Genomic DNA, 23,777 nt, shown 5'->3' with positions numbered 1-23,777 from the left:
ACCTGCTCCTCTAGGTGCTCCAGCCCAAGCCTGCTGGGGGCTGACAGAGGGTAGAACCACAGCCATGTTTCCTCCCCACCTTCCTGGGGGTGATTTTCTCCAAAGGGAATCTTCCCGTTGTGTGGCGTGTACAAAGATGATCCTTTCCTCTTGAGCTTTAATCATCCTACCCTGTCATAAATATAAAGGGAAGGGTAACCACCTTTCTGTCCCCAGTGCTATAAAATCCCTCCTGGCCAGAGAAAAAACCCTTTCACCTGTAAAGGGTTAAGAAACTAGGATAACCTCGCTGGCACCTGACCAAAATGACCAATGAGGAGACAAGATACTTTCAAAGTGGGGGGGGGGGGGGGGTGCGGCAAAGGGTCTGTCTGTGTGACGCTTTTGCTGGGAACAGATCAGGAATGCAGCTCAGAACTCCTGTAAAAAGTTAGTAAGTAATCTAGCTAGAAATGCGTTAGATTTCTTTTGTTTAATGGCTGGTAAATAGCTGTGCTGAATGGAATGTATATTCCTGTTTTTGTGTCTTTTTGTAACTTAAGTTTTTGCCTAAAGGGATTCTCTATGTTTTGAATCTGATTACCCTGTAAAGTATTTACCATCCTGATTTTACAGAGGTGATTCTTTTACCTTTTCTTTAATTAAAATTCTTCTTTTAAGAACCTGATTGTTTTTTCATTGTTCTTATGATCCAAAGGTTTGGGTCTGTGTTCACCTGTACAAATTGGTGAAGATTTTTATCAAGCCTTCCCCAGGAAAGGGGGTGTAGGACTTGGAGATGTCTTCCCCCTAAAATATACCCCCAAGTGGGCTCTTTCCTGGTTCTTTGTTTAACACGCTTGGTGGTGACAGCATAGGGTTCAAGGACAAGGCAAAGTTTGTACCTTGAGGAAGTTTAAGAAGCTTAAGTCTAAGAATAAGCTTAGGGAGTCTTTCATGCAGGTCCCCACATCTGTACCCTAGAGTTCAGAGTGGGGAAGGAACCTTGACATACCCCCACACACCTACACTGGGGACAGGGACAATCTGGCTCTACCCAGCTAGCTGGGTTATGTACCATGTCAGTCCAATTAATCCATTCAACCAGTACTGCAACATGGAACATACTGTTGATGATTTCAGTGAAACAGCATTTAAACACAACAAAGGAGGGAGCGTCAGGAGCTCAGAAGCTAAGCGGTTAACTTCTGATTCTCTACAAATACATCCTGCATCTACCAGAAACAAGTGCCAGTGTAAGCAGGGGAATAGTCCCGCTATTGTGGGGAACTTTCCTGGCTTCTGCACTATCCCGGTGAAGCGGGCTAGCGAAAGGATCTGAATTCTCACTCCCACTTCCTTTACCCAGTTGCCTCCCTGCCCTTGAGGACTCCCCTTCCACTCTCCTGTCTGGCAGGGTCCTCATAACCCCAACAAGGTTGGGCCCAGGATTCCTGGGGGGCTCGATCCCCAACCCTGCTGTGGTCACTTAGGACAGGGGCTAGGGTGTCCCCACTCCAGGGTACTCTCTCTGCACTGGGCACTTCTCTGACCCACTGACCATTACATACAAGTTAAAAGTTATTTAATCAACAATTAATTTTAAAAAGAATAAGGGAAAATGGGAAAGGTTAAAGGAAACATCACCCTGCTCTGTGGCAGGGAACATCACAAACAGTGTCTCTGGAATGTCAGGGCACTTCACAGTCTGCTCCTTGTAAGTCCCAGGCTTTCTTCTCAGACCCTGGCTGTGCTGCAGGGATGCTCTGGGTTGGACACTCGCTCCGGTGGTGGCCACACGCTCTCAGGCTTTAGGTGGCAGGGCCCTTCTTCCCAGCGTTGCCCCCGCCCTGTCAGGGTTACCAATCTGCACGCACGAGTCTGGCCTGCAGAGCCTCCTGGCTGAGGTGTCTCCCTGTGCTGGGCCCACTGCCCAGAGTCCCCCTCGCTCTCCTCAGCTGCTCACGACACCCGACTCTGGACTGCTCCAGCCCCAGCTCCAGTCTGCCTCAGCACTGCTGCTGCTCTGCCTCCAGCTCCCTGGGCTGCTTCTTTGGCCCCTCTGCCTCTGGTTGCTACAGCTCTGCTCCCAGGACAGGTCTTCTCTGCAGGCTGCTTCCGTGACTCTGCTCCCAGCACTGACCTGCTTCGTGGGCTGCTCTTCTGGCCCCTCTAGCTCTGGTTGCTCCACCTCTGCTCCCAGGGCAAGTCTGCTCTCTCTGGGCTGTGCCTCTGGCTTTGGGACTGCAGCTCTGCTCCCAGCTCAGCTTGAGCCCCTGCTTTCTCCTTAGCTCGGCCCGACTCTGTCTCTCACATGGAGGACGGGACCTCCCTGGCCTCCTGACTCCCTGATTAGCCTGCCCGCCCTGTCATTCACGCTGACCTGGAGGATTGGCCTCTCCCCATTGCTCTTAGGGACTGTCAGTCTCAGGGTCCTGATTCCCCATTGACCCTTCTCCCTTTAAGTACTAGGAGCTAGCAACTAAAACACCCCCACTGAATGTTAGTAAGGGGGCAACAGTCCCCTTACATTAGCAAGGGATGTGGATAGTTACTAAAGCAGAGCCTGCTTGCAGTTCTTTCCCAGTCTGTTCCCTTTTGTGTGCTAAACTAAGCAAATATAGTCTCAGCCTTGGAACAAATCCTTCCCAAGAAATCTCCTTGTCTCTTAAATATGTATCAGATAATGTACAAGATCACCAGGCTGGAATGCTTTACCATATTTGTATAACTCTAAACTGCTTTCAATTTTGTTTTTAAAAGGAAAACTGACAGGCAGGAGTGGGTGGGTGAGATTCTGTGGGCTGCGATGTGCAGGAGGTCGAACTAGATGATCATAATGGTCCCTTCTGACCTTAATATCTATGAATCCATAAATGACTGAAGCATGCAATAGTTTTTGGCAGTTTAAAAATACTGTGTAAAAATTCTCCTTGGGAGTTGGTACAAATTCAACTCACCTCTCAGACATTTTGGGGGAAATTTTTGTTTGTTTGTCAAAACATGTCTTTTTTGTTTAATGAACAAACATTTAAAATATACATAAATTTAAAAATAAACTGCACTAAATGTGAACAGTATCACTCACACTGACAAAAGCAAGGATGTTAACACATGGCTCAGACATCAGCTTTATACTATGAATTGGTGTGTCCTACAGTAATTCTAATATGAATAATGATCTACTGCATAAAGATTAGAACTGAGCACTTTCTCAAACCATTTGTACTATTTACAAATAACTCTTCAGTTTTACTGTGTGCACCATTTTTTGTTCACTTGCTCACAAATATTCCTGCAGATTGTTTTCTGTTTGTATCAGTGTTCGATGAATAAGTGTTCTACATGTGAAAACCCATGTTCAAGGCTGTTTGCACAAAGTTATGGCTATATTCATTAGTCACACCGCAAGTCCTTGCCCTTATTAATAAAGGTTCTGTCATGCAGTCAGTGGAAACAAAGCCATGCAATTTAGGTGCACACAATACACAATCACACAATACAAGGAGTTAACAATAAAGAGCTGAAGACATACGCAAAGCAAACAGTTCATCAACAATCCATCAGGCTGGATAAAAATCAATTATTTTAAAAAAATTTAAAATCTCAGATTTTTTATTTAACTCAGATTTTATTATTTTGCTATTTAAGTTTAAAAATAAACCTGTTCAAAATGAAATCTGAATTCAATACAAAATATGTTAAGGCCTAACCTTATTATAATCTCTTAAAGCATTTAAATTAAAAATAAGTACGCTGAATCCATGAGCCTTTATCAAAAACTCTGAGTTAAAGGCCGTTTATCTCTATAAAGAAGGAATCAGAGAAAAAAACATAACTTTTGAGGTCAAACTTTACAAATATGGCACAATATGTCATATACTGTATTTTAGGATTGTTCTGTTTACTAAAAATAAAATTTATATGCTGTTTTGTGTGTTTAATTAGCCATTCTAATGCAGTTATCATCCCAATGCAGCTTGATACAAATTATCTAATAATAAGCAATATATCATTCACCATTTTCTGACATACTAAAAATGTACAAGTAATAAGAATCTGAAAATAATAAGCCATTTAATTGCTTAAATAAATGTATGTAGTTATAGTGTACCCAAACTGGTGGCAAAAAGATGTACCAAATCTAGTGTAAAGGTTCTATTTAGTTGTAAATCTACATATGGTGATGGTTATAGCCAACCAATGAGAATGCACCATTCTTTAGAAAATAACTGAAGTACAAATGGAAAAGTTAATTAAAATTGATGATTTAAATCAAGGCTTTCCATGTGGTGATTTAAATCATGATTTAAATTCCTGAATTAAATAGCCATGATTTAAATCAATCCACCCTGCAAGCCACAGGCTGAAATATGTTCTGCCAAACAATTGTGAATAGTAAATACATTTGTAAATATTAAAGTCTGCAGAGACTTCACAAACAAACAAAGCCAATATCAGAACTGAGGTTTCAGAGTAGCAGCCGTGTTAGTCTGTGTTCGCAAAAAGAAAAGGAGTACTTGTGGCACCTTAGAGACCAACAAATTTGTTAAGTCTCTAAGGTGCCACAAGTACTCCTTTTCTTTTTGCGAATATCAGAACTGGCTCTGCTAGGAAATATTCTTTCCTATTGTCTGCTCATGTTCAGTTTAAAAAGTGCTTGCTGAAATGTATTGTGTTTAATGAACATTTCCTGTAGTATTCTATGTCTTTAACTCTTAGGGATTGGCCAGTTACAAGGAACTTTACTCTTTTTACCTGGCCAGTTCCAAAAGACGAGAGGAAGCCCATAGCAGACGTTGTGCTGAGAAGAGGTGAGGGTTCTGAGGTCAGGGTAGGCAGTACCACTCCTGGCAGAACCTGTCTCCAGGCTCATGCTTTGTCCACCTTACTTCCTCGGGGACCCTGTTTTACTCTCTGGCCTAATGCTGAGAACCTGCTGGTGGTAGGTGGCTGAGAGTAGCTTCAGCAACCCTAGTGTAGCAGGGTTACAGAGCAAATGCATGCTTAGAGGCCACTTGGCAGATGAATGGAGAACAGGGGACTGGATGCTCTATGTTGGTGCCTGGTGTTTCTAGGGAGCTGTGAGTGCCCAAGGGGGATGAACAAAAGCTCCTTAAGCATGTTGAAGGGTGGAGTGAAAGCCAGGGAAAGAGCTGGGGTCATGGCAGCACTGGAAATAAAGGAGGAGGAGAGATGAGTTAGCTTAGTTGTTATCCCTCACTTAGGAACCTGTCCTTAATGTAAGTGGGGGAATAGTCCCGCTCTTGTGGGGAACTTTTCTGGCTTCTGCACTACCCCGGTGAAGTGGGCTAGCAAAAGGATCTGAGTCCTCGGTCCCACTTCCTTCACCCAGAGGCCTCCCTGCCCTTGAGGGCTCCCCTTCCACTCTCCTGTCTGGCAGGGTCCTCGTAACCCCAACAAGGCTGGGCCCAGGATTCCTGTGGGGCTCGATCCCCAACCTTGCTGTGGTCACCTAGGACAGGGGCTAGGGTGTCCCCACTCCGGGGTACTCTCTCTACACTGGGCACTTCTCTGACCCACTGACCATTACATACAAGTTAAAGCAAATGCAAGTTATTTAATCAACAATTAATTTTAAAAAGAATAAGGGAAAATGGGAAAGATTAAAGGAAACACATCACCCCGCTCTGTGGCAGGGAACATCACAAACAGTGTCTCTGGAATGTCAGGGCACATCACAGTCTGCTCCTTGTAAGTCCCAGGCCTTCTTCTCAGGCCCTGACTGTGCTGCAGGGATGCTGTGGGTTGGACACTTGCTTTGGTGGTGGCCACACGCTCTCAGGCTCTAAGTGGTAGGACCCTTCTTCCCAGCGTTATGCCCGCCCTGTCGGGGTTACGATCCAAGCCTGGCCTGCAGAGCCTCTTGGCTGAGGTGTCTCCCTGTGCTGGGCCCGCTGCCCAGGGCCCCCCTTGCTCTCCCCAGCTGCTCACCGCATCCACCTCTGGACTGCTCAGGCTCCACCACTCTGTCTCAGCGCTGCTGCTACTCTGCCTCCAGCTCCTTGGGCTGCTGCTTTGGCCCCTCTGGCTCTGGTTGCTATAGCTCTGCTCCCAGGACAGGTCTGCTCTGCAGGCTGCTTCTGTGACTCTGCTCCCAGCACTGACCTGCTTTCTGGCCCCTCTGGCTCTGGTTGCTGCAGCTCTCCTCCCAGGGCAAGTCTGCTCTCTCTGGGCTGTGCCTCTGGCTTTGGGGCTGCAGCTCTGCTCCCAGGACAGGGTCTGCTCACTCTGTATCTGGCACAGCTCTGCTCCCCAGCTTAGCTTGGGCCCCTACTTTCTCCTTAGCTCGGCCCCACTCTGTCTGACCCAGGCAATTCCAGCTCACACGGAAGACAGGACCTCCCTGGCCTCCTGATTAGCCTGCCCGCCCTGTCATTCACGCTGACCTGGAGGATTGGCCTCTCCCCATTGTTTCTGGGGCTGTCAGTCTCAGGGTCCTGATTCCCCATTGACCCTTCCCCCTTTAGTACTGGGAGCTAGAAACTAAAACACTCCCACTGAATGTTAGTAAGGGGACAACAGTCCCCTTACATTAAGTTTCAAAAGCTTAGAGCTACTGGGCTCATTTCCACCCTTAGTCACTCCTACACAACCAATTGCAATGGGGTGTACCAAAGGGCAGATGTGGCCCAAGCTCTGCTATACACACTGCTGAAACATGTTTGCAGATATTATATACTAAGGGGGAACATCTCAAAGGGGATATCCTGAGCAAGCAAATTACATTTTAAAAATTATTTCTACTAACTGAGTTTATCCTTGTAAATGAAACAATTCCTTCATATGTACCAAAAAAGTGTTCCCCTGTACATTACCTTTAGACCAAACAAAAATCCTGATGACATCAAGGTCATAGATCAAACCCAAGACCTTACAGAAAAGCCAAGGAAAACGGTGAGCGGCATGATCTTCAACTCCTAATAGGCTAGTTTTATAGCTGACCTCTGAGGTTATTACTTATTATTTGTATTATCATAGTGCCTAGGAGTCCTAGTCATGAATCAATATCCCATTGTGCTAGGTGCTGTACAAAACAGTCTCCTGATACAGTCAAGCAGACTATTCAAATTATTATATGCACCGTTCTGTATGATAGCGGCCCTGTGTTTTGGTCTGAGGTAGGAACACATCTATTTTCCATTCTACCTCCTTTAATTGTTCCATTCTTGAGATGTATAAGAATCCTATGACCAGACCATTGCTGTATTACAAAAGCCTAGCCCCAGGGTAAATTTGGCTAGATTTATACCAGTGTAGTTGAGAACAGAATTTGGCTCTGTACTTTCAAGAAAATACCAAAAGTAATGGGAAAAAAATAGGGTGTGATAGATGGCAGACAGAGAGAAGGAAGAGGAAACAGAAAATAGATGTTTTATAAAAATGTTTTATACTGTTTCAGAGTGATCCTGGAGACATCAGCAAGTCTGAAAACGCTGTAATATGGTTATTTTTCATTGGATATTAGTTTAGTATAACACTATATACAGTAAACAAACAATCAAATTAATCATTGTCAATATGTGCTTTGGATTAAATAATAGATCACAATCGTAAAATGTTAGAAAAGATTTCAAATCAGTTTTTAGGAGCACATATTAGGGACACAGTCAAGGTTAACAGGCCCAAAATGTACCTTATCATTACTATAACACACCAGTGGCCATCAAGAGTTAATGCCTTTCAGTGAGTATCCCAGCCTAGGTCAGATCTGAACCAATGATCTACAGGTGAAAATCTCTATATCCAATCACCACTTTATCCCTCAGCCATTCAGTACCTAAACTTGATCAACAGCAAAATCTGACCCCTCTACCTCCTCTTCCATTCCCTCCACCCCCCACCCCCACACACACACCAACCACCCTTTTTCCGTTCTTATAAGAATGAACCCTGGAACTGTTTAGAGGATGTTGTTGTGCAAAGACAGGGAGGAAGGTTCCTGCAGGAGACATTGTCATTTTCCCCTACTCCTCTAGCCAAAATTATGGCTGCTACGAAGGGTACTTAATAAGGTGCAACTTCTACAGGCATTAGAAGCCATTCATTTGATGGGGGTCAGCTAGAAAATTGGGAGAGTAATTGTTTGTTGATTAACCTACCAGTCTTCCAAGAGCAGTGGCCATTTGCATGGGGCCAGATTCTGAAATAAGCCACACTGGTGACTTTGATGGAGCTATTCTGGATTTACATGGGTATAGCAGAGACCAGAATAAAGCCCTGTGAGTTGCGATTGCTTGATGATGAAGAAAAACTGTATCTGAACCTGGAACAGCAGGAACAGCTTTGGCACACTCCCTTCCTTCAGTTTTCTAACCTAACCAAGAGTGAGCTGGATAAATATTTATCCAGCAATCAAGGCTTTTTTCTGGGGGAGGGCGAGGGGTGGAAAGAAGGGAAGAATAGGCCTTTAAAAAAAAAAAAAAAAAAGCCCCAAGCATCTTCCAGGTAGAAAAAGAAGAAAAAAAGCCATGTCATTGATTGGAACATCTTGCTGCATCAAGACAAATTAATGAGAGCCAGTGATTAAAAAGTAAATTTTACAAATATATATTTTAACAGCAACATACCAGTTTTATTTGAGATGAGAAGAAAAAAGTATTTTACACTTGACTTCCCTCTTTCTCCTCAATCAGCTCTCCTTTGCCTCTTGATCTCTTTCTGTCTCTCTCTCTTTTCCCCACCCCTTCCCCGCCAATGGCTGGCTTTTTCAGATAGTTCATTTCTCTTTACAGTGCTCATGCATTAGATCTCTTACAGTGCTTACTTGTTTCCAGGTTAAGTCAACACACCCATGTGTGCAACCAGAGACTTTGGGACAGAGTCATTTATATCCATTTAAATCCAGCAGAACTCTACTCAAGCTAGTCTGCATTTACATTGGTAGAAACAAGATAAAAAATTGAGCCAAAGTCAAGCAGTGGTATAAATGCTGGTGTAAGATATGTATTGGGCATACAGTACATTGGTCAGGAAATGGATGTGAATGTTAATGGCAAAGTAGTCAAACTGGCACTGCTATGGCATTCTGAGGGTGTGCAGAACAACATACATTTACTTTGCATTCTATTTGAATCAACTTCAGGCTTTTTTAGTGAATAGAAATGGAGACTGGGAGCTCTGATGGTACAGGGAGTAAATTAAATCTGGGCAGAGGCGATGGTGGGGGAAGTGCTTCTCTACTTTACATCCTCTTTGTCAGTTGCTTTTCCTGCTGCACCCTCTTGGCTTGTAAAATATTCACTTGCCTAGGTTTGTAGAACACACCCATCAGTTTGGTACCTGAATGCCATCCAGTTACACTCATTTTGCATAGAGTGTCAAATCAGTTCAAATTAAGTTATACTAGTTTGTCACTTTGGCCCAGAGACTTTTCTAAAAGCTGGACTTGTTTACTGCAGGCTGCTGTTAGGCTGAGTTTTACTCTTAGTACTTACCCCTGGAAGTAAAATTTGCCAATAGATTTCTCGGAAAAGAGATTGAGGAGGCAAGGGAGTACATTAGCCACAAAATAAAAGCCATCAAGCGATAAGTTGAAACTCAGATTTTGGTTTGGTTTTGGTCTAACAGGAGAAGGGTGAAATGGCTTTGTTTTGGCAAAAAATAGACTACCAGCAAAACATTGCTTCACTTAAAATCTTTAAGCCATACTGCTAACGATGTATTAACAATGGTAATGGTATATATTTAATAGGAAACAACAGAATCTCCATGGTACAATAGGGTAAAATAATGCACTAGCACAGACTTTTGAATCTAGGAAGATATACAACATAGTCAATTTCACATTGTAGAACTCCTGAGTTCAGATTCTATCTATTGATCTTAGGGTCACTGCTTTATCTACTGAAGTGTAAATCTGGGTCCATCTGCTGAAGCCAATGATTCTGCCTCTTTGCACCAAGAAAAGATGGATTCTTTAATTTATTATTATGGAGATTTGGGAATATTAGAGACTGCAGGAAAAATATTTGTGATTATTTCTGACTAGTGTGTCTCTGTCTTAACATTTACATCTATATCTACCTCTTTACTGCGAGAAAAGAAATTCTACCCATACTTGGTTCTCAGGGAATATCGGCCCACTGGTTTACATGAAATTGTTATACGAACAAGAGAGAGAACAATCATCAATGCAGGAATTGCCTTCTTGGGTAGTTTCGTTTGGGTGGGTCCTATGTGAAGTAACATGTCAGGGTCAAAAGAGGTCCCACCCTAAAGAGTACTCATTCCCCCAAGTCCAAGGGTCCAGGACATCCTCCATGGGAATCTCCTTCCTTGCATCCATTCTCTCTACATGCACTTGTGTAGCTTTGCAGCCTCAGAAGACATGAACTCATGGACTGGCAAATCAAGAGATGAATCTGAAGAGCAACTAGAGAATTCAATCTCTTTTATAGCTTATTGGAACTAGAGTCAGACAGAATTGTTGACAAGGAATCAGAGACGGTGGTCCAAATAAGTAGCTCAAACACGCATGTGAACATATTTGTGTATAAATGTGTTCACAATGTGAGGCTCTGGGAAGAACAGAGAAATATGTGGCTACAAATGATCAAAGTCAGGAAATCCTGACTTTTGTTCCCATCTCTACAACCTTCTTGCTGCGTAGCCTTGCACAAGTCACTTTACTTTGTCTCAATTTCCCCATTTGTAAAATTGGGGTAATAGAACAAACAATCTTATCTTACAGGGACATTATGGAGAACAAATTATTTAAAATTATTTATTGAAGAGCATTTCAGACCTGTGAATTACCATATATATGCAACATATTATACTATTACAAATTGCTTAAGCACAGCACCCTTAGTTAAACACTGTTGCTTTTGCAGGCTGATACTGCCACAGACTTTTCTCTGTTCCCTTAATTTCTGCCTCCATTGTACAACTGCATATTGCTTAATAATAGATAAGTTACCTCTCACAAACAAGAGACAGGCTCTTCTTTGCCCTGTGGGAGGATGCTTTGCTTATTCAACTCTAGCTTTCTGAACACACACATTTAATATTCCACCACCAGAATTCAGTTAACAATTCCATAAGTGTGCAAGCCAGAATAAAATCCAGTTCATTCTGTTGTATTAGAACTGTCTGTGCAGGTCTAACAGAAGGAGAAAATAAATAAATAAATAAATGTGTCACTGAAGTTATCAGAGGTATAATTAGTGATATCCAAAGGAGAAGATCTGCTCAGAACTGAGTGAACAGTCACTTTTCAGACAATATGCACCCTTTAAGCAGAATTACAGTGCTGTGGAGAATGAAAATGCACCTTACTTTGAAAAGTGACTATGTAAAAATGGCTACTTCTTACTGAGTTAGTTACTTACTTACTTCTTACTACTCCCTGCACTTGTTCAACAATTCTTACTGACTACACTGGCAAAAGAAGTTTACTTCTTTTAACACAGCATACCCAACCCAGCTCAAACTGAGTGAGATGGATTCTATACCTTCTCATCCACCATCAACAGAATTGTTTGTTAAGTTCCAACCAATTACAACTGTGCAAGCCTACTGAACTCAGTAGGTTGAGAAGTCATCACTGAGCGTGTAGATCATTTGTTACATGAAAAAAGTCTCTGAAAAGCAATAATCAAGGAATCCCACAATAGTACTGTTGGAGAGTAACTTTTCATGGGACAAATGCATTGTATGTATCATTTACATTACTTCCCCTACTCCCAAACTCTTTTGCCAACAATTTATATAAAGTAAAGGCCTGCTTCCTCCTCAAGTCCATGGCAAAATTCCCATTGTATGCAATGGGAGTATGATAAGGCCCTATATCCATGGATTAAATTCTCACAGAATATTTTCTAGAGCCCTAAGGCTTGGGGCTTCTTCCCCATGAGGCATGCTGGGTCTCTCATGGGTTTGAAAATATTTACTGAAGCTCTACTCTGGAGGACTCCAGCTGAATTTAAGCCCTGCCTATACCTAAAGCATAAAGGAAAATGTCAAATGTGTTCACAAATCAAGATAAACATGAAAGTTTACCCCTAAAAGGAAAAATAATATATATTTTATTTGCACTGTTGATTTTGATCTCTCAAGCCCTAGAGAATTTGGCTAATTAAGAGACAGCTTTTCTGTCACACGGAGTTGGCATCCAGTAGAACCTAGATTACTGACCTTCAGAACAATGTGCTAGTCTCCTCTATTTGGCCAAGGGTTTGCTAATACTGAATTATGGTTGGGAGATCTTGAAATTATGTGTAGGGATGGGCACCTATTGATGGTAATTATTATAGGGTGTACAGATACTATATTGGTTTTAATTAAGTAAATGCCTACATATGATGCAATGATAAGTGCACCACAGATTAAAATTTACATGTAAATTAATAAGTATTATGCAACAGAACCTGAAGAACACTTTTGTCGAGTTACATTTCAGACACACAACAAGGCTCTGTCTCCAGACCCTGTGAAAACATACTGGGCCTGACTCTCATCTCACTCTCACTGGTTTTATAGATATACAGTTCCACTGACATCCATGGAGTTACTTCCGATTTACATCAATGCAAGTGAGATGAGAATCTGTCCCAACAGACTTTCTCCAGATTGTCACCTGTGTAACAGAGAGCCGAATCTGACCTGTATCTGCCACTGACCCATACTGCATACTTGGGAAAGTCACTTCAAACCTCTCTGTTTGTCCATGTATACAAAGGGGAATAATGATACTTCCCTTGCTTTTCAAAGTGCATTGAGATCAAGGGATGAAAAATGCTATTCAGGAGTTAAGTATGATTATTTTGCTATTGCTGAGTTCAAGTCATAGTATGTTGATAAAAGTACAAAGCTTATTGGCTTGGGTATAACTGGACATTGAGAAAAACCATTGTATCCTCAACAAATATCAACCTTTGTTCTTATTCCATCAGCTGTCACAAATACAACAGCATGTATCATCAGAAAAGACAAAGAGCAATCCAGGAGGCAAAATTCAAGGTCTTTTCAGTCATGTGCTTTCGAAGCAAAATTTCTCCCCAAATGTTACCCCTCCCTTTCTAAACACTTTACCTACCAACTGATTTGCATAGTTCTAAATAAAATCTACATACAGAGAGGTATTCATTCCTTTTTAGTACTTTTTCCTTTGCTTGAGTCTCTTCTTTTTTTGTTTTTCCCCTTACACACATACTGTTTATGATTGTTTATATTCTGTGCTGATTTTTTTAAGCTCACACCCACACAAGCACATTGTTGATTTCATAGTGAATTGGAGTGAGGTCATCAATGGGATATCCTCCTAAGATGTATGAATTAATGTGATGGACTTCTAAGTGCTGAGCCACTGATCACACTGAATCAATTCATACAACTCCTGAGTGGTCACTGGATGCTCATTTCCTGTGGCTCCAGGATTCTGTTCAGGTTCAGAGACAAGGTTATATCCTCAGCCATCAGGCAGTTCTTTCTGTTTTTCTTGTCTCATTTATACCATTTCCCAGATATAAGTACCTTTAGGGATACATCTAAGACAATGATTAATAATCCATCTAATCAGGATTTCAGACTAATATAAATTGAAAAAATCAGCCAACAAAGACATCAGACTGGTCTTCTGTAATGACTAGAATGCTAGAATCCTCTGCTGTGAATGTGATAAAGCTCATGTCAATGACTAGGCAGTTGGTAAACAGTGGTCACAGACCATTACACTTACAATTATCTCACTGTTACCTTGTGTTTCCCTTGTCTGCTTGCTGTATCCTGCTGTCTCTCATCTTATACTGAAAATGTATGCCCTTTGAGGCACAGACCATGTTTTTATGTGGGTGCAGTGCCTAGCACTGTTGGAGCTAGGCTCTAGGTGTTACCATAATACAAATAATAAATAAGAATCAAATGTTCAAGTGAAAGTCATCATGAGCTGAGGAACCGAGAGGACCTTGTCAGTTGATGTGCAATAAATGAACTTCATAAAGAGAGGTTCTCTTTCATTTTTCTGCCTTCTTTTTCTCTTCCTCTCTCTTTTTTCCTTTCACCTACATTTGCCAAATGGCTGAAATCATATTAAAATGGGGAACCAAATCCTCCTGCATCTCCCTGAATCCTTGACCCTACTGAATGTGATGTGGTAAAGCACAATTCCTGAGATAACCACAACCACATTAGAATGTTTGTGTTGATGAATGGAGAGGGATGCAAGTGTAAGCTAATTTATAAAACTGTAGAACATAAAGTACAGGTGCCCAGTTGTTAGAAGTACTTTGGGGGTAAATTGCTGTATTCAGTGCTTCAGAGAGTGCTCTCTAATCTAGATCATGTGACTTACAAATTTCACTTCTGGTCCATGTAATAAATAGGCTTGAGAAAACAATTCCACAAGGTATGAAGCAAGAGGGATGCTTGGAGCAGTTATTCCATATAGAAGATACTTTAAAAAATACAATCTTCTCTGAATACCTTAATACTGAAATAAATTCTTATCCTATCATCTATTTCCAGTGCAACAAGCACAAAGGTTAAATGGGACTCACTCTCCCGTGAAAGATGGACTAAGTGCCTGGAGACACAGGACCAGATCTTCAGCTGACAGCTCCACTGAAATACTGGATTACAACAGCTGAGGATCCGGCCACAAAATGTAATTATTTTTGGTGTATGTCGTATTTTTAGGACCTGATCCTGCATTCCTTGGGCATCCAAATCCCTTAGTACCTTCAAATATGAAAACGTCATAATAAACCAGACACGATCACTTTAGCTCCTGAAATCATTGTAACGTGACCAACGTTAGTTGGATGCAAATGCTCTATTGCATGTCCGTGTAACAGTCTCTAGCACATTATCCATATATAAAACTTCACTGATCTGTCACAGACCAAGCAAGATTCTGTTAGGCTCATACATACATTTTACTAGGATTAAGCAGCCTTCAATCATTCTTCTTTCTCATGCTGCCCTTTCAACGAACATATGAAATCTACTAAAAACAGTACTGTATATTATTGCCATGTCTAAGAATTCTAAAGCAGCTCTTTCTTTTGAAGTTACTCATGCTCCATATCATTACAGAGTTTAACTGCAAAGCTTGATAGCAATTTATTTCAGGTGCAATCCTATTTAACTTAAATGGTAACTAACTGCTTTTAATGGTAGAATGAAATAATCCCTCAGATCTGGGGAAACAGAAAAAACATGCACAAGGGAAAGACCATTTATTTTAGCCTGTTACTGCTCCATAGCTTTTTTGGTGGGCAACACTCTCAATCTAGTCTAAACCTAAACCAGCCCAAAAGGAGAGCTAGACTTTGCACCCAAATCTCCCCTCTCCCACAAGGAAGTGGGGATCAACAATGTCCTCCCCTCAATTTACTAAGATGCCTTATCGGGGATTTCTGTGGGATACAGATCTGCACAGGGGGTGGGGGGGACACTGAGTGGGCTGTTGATAAAAGTGAGTGGCCTCACGTTGGGTGAAGGTGGGGCCCAAGTAACACACGCTAACTGATCTGGCCCATGAGAAGTTATGTCTCAAGTACCTGTTTTGCAGGGCCACTTTTGTAATACGGAAATCCGTTTGAGATCAGAAGGAATCCCTGGAAGCACAGCTCCGTGGGGAATGGACATGGGCTGCTGGCGGAGGGCCCTCTGGTTGGCACTGACCTCCTATGGATTCCTAAGAATCCCTCAGGTTTGTGGGTAGACCCCACATTTCATTCCATGTGGGGGTAAATCCCACCCCCCGACAATATGATCTGGGAGGAACACTGCAAGGGGATCTTTGCAGGGAGATCCTCTTTCTTAACCCCCTCTCCCGGGGGGGTGCGGGGGTGATGCAGCCCAGATTATATGTAATTTGGGACTGTGACAGGGCTACCAAAATGCATTGCACATCAGCTCCAATCTGAACTGAAACAAGACTCTATGCTTTTACTCTAAGCATTATAACAGATTAAATGGGATGGTCAGTACTTTCTCACACTGCACTTTCTTTAGGTCCCTTGTCACAGCATATTCTATGCAATCCTAGTAACTACTAGTGTCAGAGACACAATTATTTTTAAATTTCTCTTTGGGAAGTTATTTAACTTTTAACTGAAGGAATAAACTGTGCATTATATGGGAACCAGAGTTTAAAACAACAGATTTAAGATATCAGAGCTACAGTGATGAAAAGAGTCCCTTTTGTTGCCATGACAAGTTATCAACACCATGAATACTGGGCCAGATCTTCAGCCGCTGTAAGCTGGCATTACTAGGATCTGACCCAATGTGTCTTACCATAGTTACCATGACTGCAACACAGTATTTCTAACGCTCTGTTCATCTCACAATAGGTATAAATTACCTATTGTTCCCAGTGCCCACTTATATACAAATCAACATGCATAATGATAAGGTAAGGGATCAGTGAACACACTCTGGACTTCTTTATAATGTGCTTTAGTGAGGAGTCTCTTTGTATCATTCAAATGATGTACATGATGGCTCTGATGTACTGTCTATAATAATGACTGCAGTGGTTTTCTAATATGATTACTACATAATGGTAATACAATATCAAATTGTTATATAAGAGACGACAAGTGATTATAACTCAGCACTTAGATCCAAACCTTTCAAAATTCTGAAAATTATAACAGTGTCTATATCCAGAGAGGAACTGCAGTAACGAAGTAGTTCATATATTCTTCATCTCAAACAATGCTTTAAATAAGGAAATGCTCTGTCACACATTGATTGATCAAACAGAATCCTAATAAATGACCTGCAGTGCTTGTTTTATTTCAATCACAGCTTAAGTTAAAAATAAATGTCTAATTTAGAAAGCAAACAACACTCATTTAAAGGCTGATAATCTTTCAAAACAAGGAGATACAGAACCAAGAAACTCACTAGCTAGCTAACAAATTTTATTTTTTCATTTAAGGGTAGCTCAGAGTTTGGAACTAAAAAATCAGCAAAGGATTTTTATCATACAAACAGCCTGTTGCAGGACCTATGGAAAGTAATTTGCATACACCTTGCTATACATTCTGTCTGCATCCTGGTTGAGGCAAAGTTTCCTATGATGAACAGACTTAGTGCACAATTTCTGAGCTGGCTCTTTGGAATTCAGAGTGTGAAATAAGATACTTTAAAAACAATATTATGGTTCTAATGCTTGCAATATATCTTATAACACAAAACACAAAGGAAAGTTAAATAACAGTGTTGCTTTTTAGGCAGCATATGTGCAGTTCACAGTTCTAGCTATAGATGAAAGTAAAATTTCAGCTCTGATAACAAAGACAGCAAATCTACCAGAAAGCTAGTACACACTTGCAAACAGTCTATCTAATGCTCTTTTCCTCCATCTACATAGTTAAAGTCAATAAATCATATAACATCTGTAATAATAATCCTGTCAGCTATGTCTGTTTGCTAAAAGTATACTGTACCATTATGGTGAGGATTCTAGGTCTGTTCATTTCATCATCACTATCCAGTGGCAGAATTTCATGTGACAATTCCTGTTGTCGTCGTCTACAAATATGTGGACAGTTCCTCTGTACCACAGAACGAAAGGCTTGAAGCAGAACAATGCTGGCAGCACAACCCATATCTGCATCCTGAAGCCTACAAAATAACTTCTATGTTTATGCTATGTTTGAAAAACAGTGGCTCCTTGTCCCTGAAAACAGCCTACAATGCAGCTGCAGCCAGTTAGCTCTCCAATCGCCTCCTTGAATTCTGATCATCTGATCACAACCAAATAGCTTGGATGCAGATATAGGAAAGATTTGATCTGATCCACTGAAACTAAACACACGCATGTAGTATTAAGATATTTTTCTCTCTGTGTGCTTCCGAATTCATGTCAGAACATTTGCTTCCTGTCTTTTATAATAATCCTTCTCTGATTCCAGTTTAATGGAACTGAAAGCATTAAAATTCCCAGTTCAAATAAACCAGCTGTTTGTTAAAAATTGACAGGAGCAGTTTAAATGACTGGTAATAATCACGTGCAGGAAAATAATTAATGGTATCAAATCAGTAAACTTAGCACTGACAGACAGACAGATTTATAAAATTCTCCATTTAGGGTGTTTTTCCTGAGAAAAGAAACTGGCTATGGCTCACTGAAGGATCTGAGCTGCAATTTTTACGTCTTGTCATTTTCTGAAATACAGTGAACTTACTTGAGTTGGAAAATGTAATGAGCAATAATAAATGCAAAAATATGGACTGTTTCTCCCAGTTCATGTTGAAATATCAGTGTCTCAATGAGAAATGCCAGTGTTCAGCTCTGAAATGCCTCTCAGTAATATAGTTGTTGTGTGTTCCCACACATGCAGTTGTTCTGCAGACTAATACATTTTTACATTTACATAGGCATCTTGTGTGAAGAAGGATCTTTGCTAATGAGGTCTTAAGCTGAATAAAGCACAGCTGACCTTCTAAGAAAGGTAATTGTAAGCTGTTCTAATGTTTTATCAGTAAGAATTCAGGCAAAGAAAAGAAGCTGTTAGCAGTTAACAACTTAGCCTTCTGACTCCTGCCAGACAAGTCATTCAGAAAGCAGTAAAAGCTGTGCTTAGAAATCATATGATCAGCTTGGAAACATATCAACGTCTAATGATATATAGTGTAAGGTAATAGTGCTTCAGAGGAAGTTAGCACTAAAAATATCTCGCAGAAAATGGATTTCTCTTAAAATGTGAACTAAGAATTTCCAAATAGGGTTTCCAATGCAGCAGCTTTCCCTTAAACGAATATGCATCCAAAAATACAATTATATTACATAAAGGGGCTGTTCATATTGAAGGGAATGAGAGTTTGGCCAGTGATTTGCATGGGGGCATGAGCAGGCCAGTAATTTTCTGTTACTATGATGTTTGGAAATACTGTTCCTTTAAGCATAAAATGGGAATAGGACCCACACTGTTCCATAGGACCATTGTACGCTGGGTTTGATTAGGCTTTAATTGCCCAGTAATCTGTCAAAAGACAACATCATTTTAATTAAAGCATTTGCCAGAGAAGTGAAATGTGTTCTTTAAAAGCATTGCACTTGCTGCCAGTATTTCTTGTCTCTATCTCTTTTCAGTACTTATAGAAAAAAAGCTATTAGCACGGGCAGGCACTGCACAAACTCACTCACAGTTTTGTCAATGCACCTCAGTCCTAACACAAAACAATCCTGGCTCTTCTACCTCCAGCTCTCTCACTGGGCACAGACGTTCACTCTCATATAGACAAAACCATCATACATAAATGTTCACACTAAAGAGGAGGCCCCACGTCATGAATACACTTATAAGTCTAACTTTTCTAATGGGATCACAGCAGCCCAGTGGCACAGCTGTGTAATTTCCATACCAAATCAGTAATCTCACCTGTTTTGGGGGCATTGTTTATATTTTCATCAATACCCAATCTGCTCCAGTACTGGAGTTGACACCTTGGCCAAGCACAAAATACACTTGGAAGCCTGTGGGACACAAATTCCTAACTAATTCCAGGAGCATCAATCTGAGTCTGGTTTATTTCCTGCACAGCTTTTGTAGCTGGCTGTTATGGTGACTGCTGTACTGCCTTGTGGGTTGCTGTCATAAATATAAAGGGAAGGGTAAACACCTTTAAATCCCTCCTGGCCAGAGGAAAAACCCTTTCACCTGGAAAGGGTTAAGAAGCTAGGATAACCTCACTGGCACCTGACCAAAATGACCAATGAGGAGACAAGATACTTTCAAAGCTGGAGTGGGGGGAGAAACAAAGGTTCTCTCTGTCTGTGGGATGCCATTGCCGGGAACAGAAAAGGAATGGAGTCTTAGAACTTAGTAAGTAATCTAGCCAGATATGCATTAGATTCTGTTTTGTTTAAATGGCTGATAAAATAAGCTGTGCTGAATGGAATGTATATTCCTGTTTCTGTGTCTTTTTGTAACTTAAGGTTTTGCCTAGAAGGATTCTTTATGTTTTGAATCTGACTACCCTGTAAGGTATTTACCATCCTGATTTTACAGAGGTTTTTCTTTTACTTTTTCTTTCATTAAAATTCTCTTTTAAGAACCTGATTGCTTTTTCATTGGTCTTAAGATCCAAGGATTTGGGTCTGTGTTCACCTATTGACATTGGTGAAGATTTTTATCAAGCCTTCCCCAGGAAAGGGGGTGTAAGGTTTGGGGAGGATTTTGGGGGGAAAGACATTTCCAGGTGCACTCTTTCCCTGTTATATATTTGTTAGATGCTTGATGGTGGCAGCAATAAAGTCCAAGGACAAAAAGTAAAATAGTTTGTACCTTGGGGAAGTTTTAACCTAAGCTGGTAAAATAAGCTTAGGGGGTTTTCATGCAGGTCCCCACATCTGTACCCTAGAGTTCAGAGTGGGGAAGGAACCTTGACATGGTGGCAGAGCAGTGGATTAACTTGAAATCATTTTGAGATCAATTTGAGATTTTTTGAACCAGAAGCACAGATTTTAAAAAGGAAATATTTTTTTTTTCTCCTTTGGGCTGCTGGAAAGCAGATTTTAAGCTGAAAGCAGTTAGAGGGTTTTTTTTTTTTTTTTTTTGTCTCTGCTTGGGGGCCAGAGCAGAGACAAAAGGGAATTGTCTTTTGTGAGCTGGAGTTTTCTCTACCTAAAGGCACGGTAGTTACTTCTGCAGGGAAATTTCACAAGTCTTCACAGACCTGAAGAAGTTTTTTTTTTTTTACCTAAGAGCAACTAGAGGGGTTTTCTGTCTATTTGACTGGAGACAAAGGTGTTAGGTTTGTTTGTTTGTTTGTTAAGGATTTTTCTGTAGGCTGATAATCACTATCAGAGAATATAGGTATCATATTACAGCACAGCAAAATTTTACAAGACAAGCTGTTTGTTTTATTTCTAACTCTCGGGTATAAAGTTAGTTAAAAACAGAGAGGCAAACATGACAGAACCCAAGGCAGAAACAGCCAAAGAGGCTGCCCATAGGAGAGAACTGGAGGCAGCGAGAGAGACAGAAAAGAACCAAGAAGCTGCCCATAGGAGAGCTATGGAGGCAAGGGACAAAGAACTGGAGGAGAAGGAAAAAGAGAGGAAGCATGCACTGGAGATGGAGAAGGAAAAAGGTTCAGCAGAATATACCAACAAACCCTAGCAATCCTTCTCCAGGTACCACTTCCCATCCCAGAAAGTTCCCCACCTACAAGGCAGGCGAGGATACTGAGGCCTTCTTAGAAAACTTCGAAAGGGCCTGCCTTGGGTACAGCATCTCTACAGACCAGTATATGGTAGAACTGAGGCCACAGCTCAGTGGATCCTTAGCTGAGGTGGTGGCTGAAATGCCTAAGGAACATATGAACCAGTATGAACTGTTTAAAACCAGTCAAGAGTCAGAATGGGGCTAACACCCAAGCGTTCCCGTCGGCGATTCAGAGCCCTACGGTGGAAACCAGACGTGTCATTTACCCGACATGCCTACCACACTGTGAAACATTGGGATGCCTGGATATCAGGAGCAAGTGTTAAATCTCCAGTAAATTTTCCCTTCCTAATGCAAATGGAGCAGTTCTTAGAGGGTGTTTCTGAGGAAATAGAAAGATTCATCCTAGATGGGAAGCCCAAAACTGTAATCGAGGCAGGGGAGATTGGAGCCAAATAGGTGGAGGTGGCAGAAAAGAAAAAAACTGGTCACAATTGGACTGTATACCAGAAGGGACAACCTCAGACCACACCCTACTACCGGAGGCAGCCCAAGGCCGCAACTACCCCCCAAGGAACCCTCCAGCCACCTTATTGTCCAGCCACACCATTCTCCAGCAACACACCTTGCCCCAGTGACCCGTCAGTTGGACAATGTTTTAAATGTAACGAGCCGGGGCATGTAAAGGCCAACTGCCCCAAGAACCCCAACAGATTACAGTTCATTGCACCGGAATCACACCAGAGGTCCCTCAGGCCCAGATATCTCACAGTTTCCCTCTGCTCCGAGGGTATCTGGGAGTGTGGGTGGGAAGAAGGTCACCGCGTTGAGGGACACCGGAGCACAAGTGTCAGCTATCCATGCTTCCTTAGTGGACCCCAATTTAAGCAAACCAGAGATCCAAGTGACGATTCAACCCTTCAAGTCCAACTCTTTCAATTTGCCTACAGCCAAGTTGCCTGTCTAGTACAAGGGCTGGTCAGGAACGTGGACTTTTGAAGTCTACAATGATTATCCCATTCCCATGCTGTTGGGGGAAGACTTAGCCAAACATGTGAAGCTAGCCAAGAGGGTGGGAGTGGTCACCCGCAGCCAGGCTAAACAAGCCGTCATGCCTAGCTCTGTTCCGGAAACTTCTACCAGGTCCCGGTCAGAGGTGATGGACCCGGACACCAGGCCAATGTCTGCAACAGCAATAGTGGATCCTGTCCCAGAAACCCAGACAGAGCCAGTCCCAGAACCGGAACCAGCGGAACAACCAGCACCAAACCCATTGCCAGCACTGAATCCACTACTTGCAACCCCAACACCTGAGGGCCCCAGCAAACCTGAACCGGCAGCGGCCAATAACCCTACACCAGAGGCTCAGCCGGACCCTGAACCCCAACATAGTGCACCAGCGGAGAGAGGTTCACAGTCAACGGAAACAGCCCCATCCCCTACATCGCTTCCAGAGGGACCAAGCCTAGGTCCACAATCCAATGAGGAACTGATGTCTCCAGCATCAAGGGAACAGTTCCAGACCAAACAGGAAGCAGATGAAAGCCTCCAGAGAGCTTGGACGGCAGCCCGGAGCAACCCACCGCCTCTCAGCTCTTCTAATCGACCCAGATTTGTTGTAGAAAGAGAACTTTTATACAAGAAAACTCTTTCTTTCTTTCTGGTGGACATCAGGAAGACTGGCATCCTCAGAGACAGTTGGTAGTTCCAACTAAGTACCGGGTAAAGCTCTTGAGCTTAGCCCACGATCATCCTAGTGGCTATGCTGGGGTGAACAGGACCAAAGACCATTTGGGGACGTCATTCCACTGGGAGGGAATGGGCAAGGATGTCTCTACTTATGTCCAGTCTTGTGAGGTATGCCAAAGAGTGGGAAAACCCCAAGACCAGGTCAAAGCCCCTCTCCAGCCACTCCCCATCATTGAGGTTCCATTTCAGCGAGTAGCTGTGGATATTCTGGGTCCTTTTCTGAAAAAGACACCCAGAGGAAAGCAGTACATACTGACTTTCATGGATTTTGCCACCCGATGGCCGGAAGCAGTAGCTCTAAGCAATACCAGGGCTAAAAGTGTGTGCCAGGCACTAGCAGACATTTTTGCCAGGGTAGGTTGGCACTCTGACATCCTCACAGATGCAGGAACTAATTTCCTGGCAGGAACTATGAAAAACCTTTGGGAAGCTCATGGGGTAAATCACTTGGTTGCCACTCCTTACCATTATCAAACAAATGTCATGGTGGAGAAGGTTAATGGAACTTTGGGGGCCATGATACGTAAATTCGTAAATGAGCACTCCAATGATTGGGACCTAGTGTTGCAGCAGTTGCTCTTTGCCTACAGAGCTGTACCACATCCCAGTTTAGGGTTTTCACCATTTGAACTTGTATATGGCCGCGAGGTTAAGGGACCATTACAGTTGGTGAAACAGCAATGGGAGGGGTTTACACCTTCTCCAGGAACTAACATTCCGGACTTTGTAACCAACCTACAAAAACACCCTCCAAACCTCTTTAGCCCTTGCTAAAGAAAACCTACAGGATGCTCAAAAAGAGCAAAAAGCCTGGTATGATAAACACGCCAGAGAGCGTTCCTTCAAAGTAGGGGATCAGGTCATGGTCTTAAAGGCGCTCCAGGCCCATAAAATGGA

At 42.1% G+C, this 23,777-nt stretch overlaps 1 protein-coding gene and 1 long non-coding RNA gene across 5 annotated transcripts in view; one reads left to right on the top strand and one right to left on the bottom strand.

Annotated features, from left to right (window-relative positions):
- DOCK10 (dedicator of cytokinesis 10) overlaps positions 1–17,681 on the bottom strand; it is a 201,307-nt gene extending 183,626 nt beyond the window's left edge. For 3 of the 4 annotated variants that reach the window (XM_048863544.2, XM_048863551.2, XM_048863552.2), the window contains exon 1: positions 17,406–17,680. In XM_048863544.2, coding sequence (XP_048719501.1) covers positions 17,406–17,567 — 162 coding nt within the window. In that variant the 5' untranslated portion in view covers positions 17,568–17,680. Of the gene's footprint in view, positions 1–17,405 lie in introns of all 4 variants that reach the window. The other variant, XM_048863538.2, reaches the window with a different exon arrangement.
- A 2,058-nt stretch (positions 17,682–19,739) lies between these two features.
- The window catches only part of LOC125642347 (uncharacterized), a 35,212-nt gene continuing 31,174 nt past the window's right edge, over positions 19,740–23,777 (top strand). The window contains exon 1 of the long non-coding RNA XR_007358368.2: positions 19,740–19,787. This is a non-coding gene — a long non-coding RNA (uncharacterized LOC125642347). The remainder of the gene's footprint in view (positions 19,788–23,777) is intronic.

This window comes from Caretta caretta, chromosome 9 (genome assembly GCF_965140235.1).
Source record: "Caretta caretta isolate rCarCar2 chromosome 9, rCarCar1.hap1, whole genome shotgun sequence".
In the NCBI taxonomy this organism is placed as follows: Eukaryota; Metazoa; Chordata; order Testudines; family Cheloniidae; genus Caretta; species Caretta caretta.
This window is presented reverse-complemented; position numbering and strand designations above follow the sequence as displayed.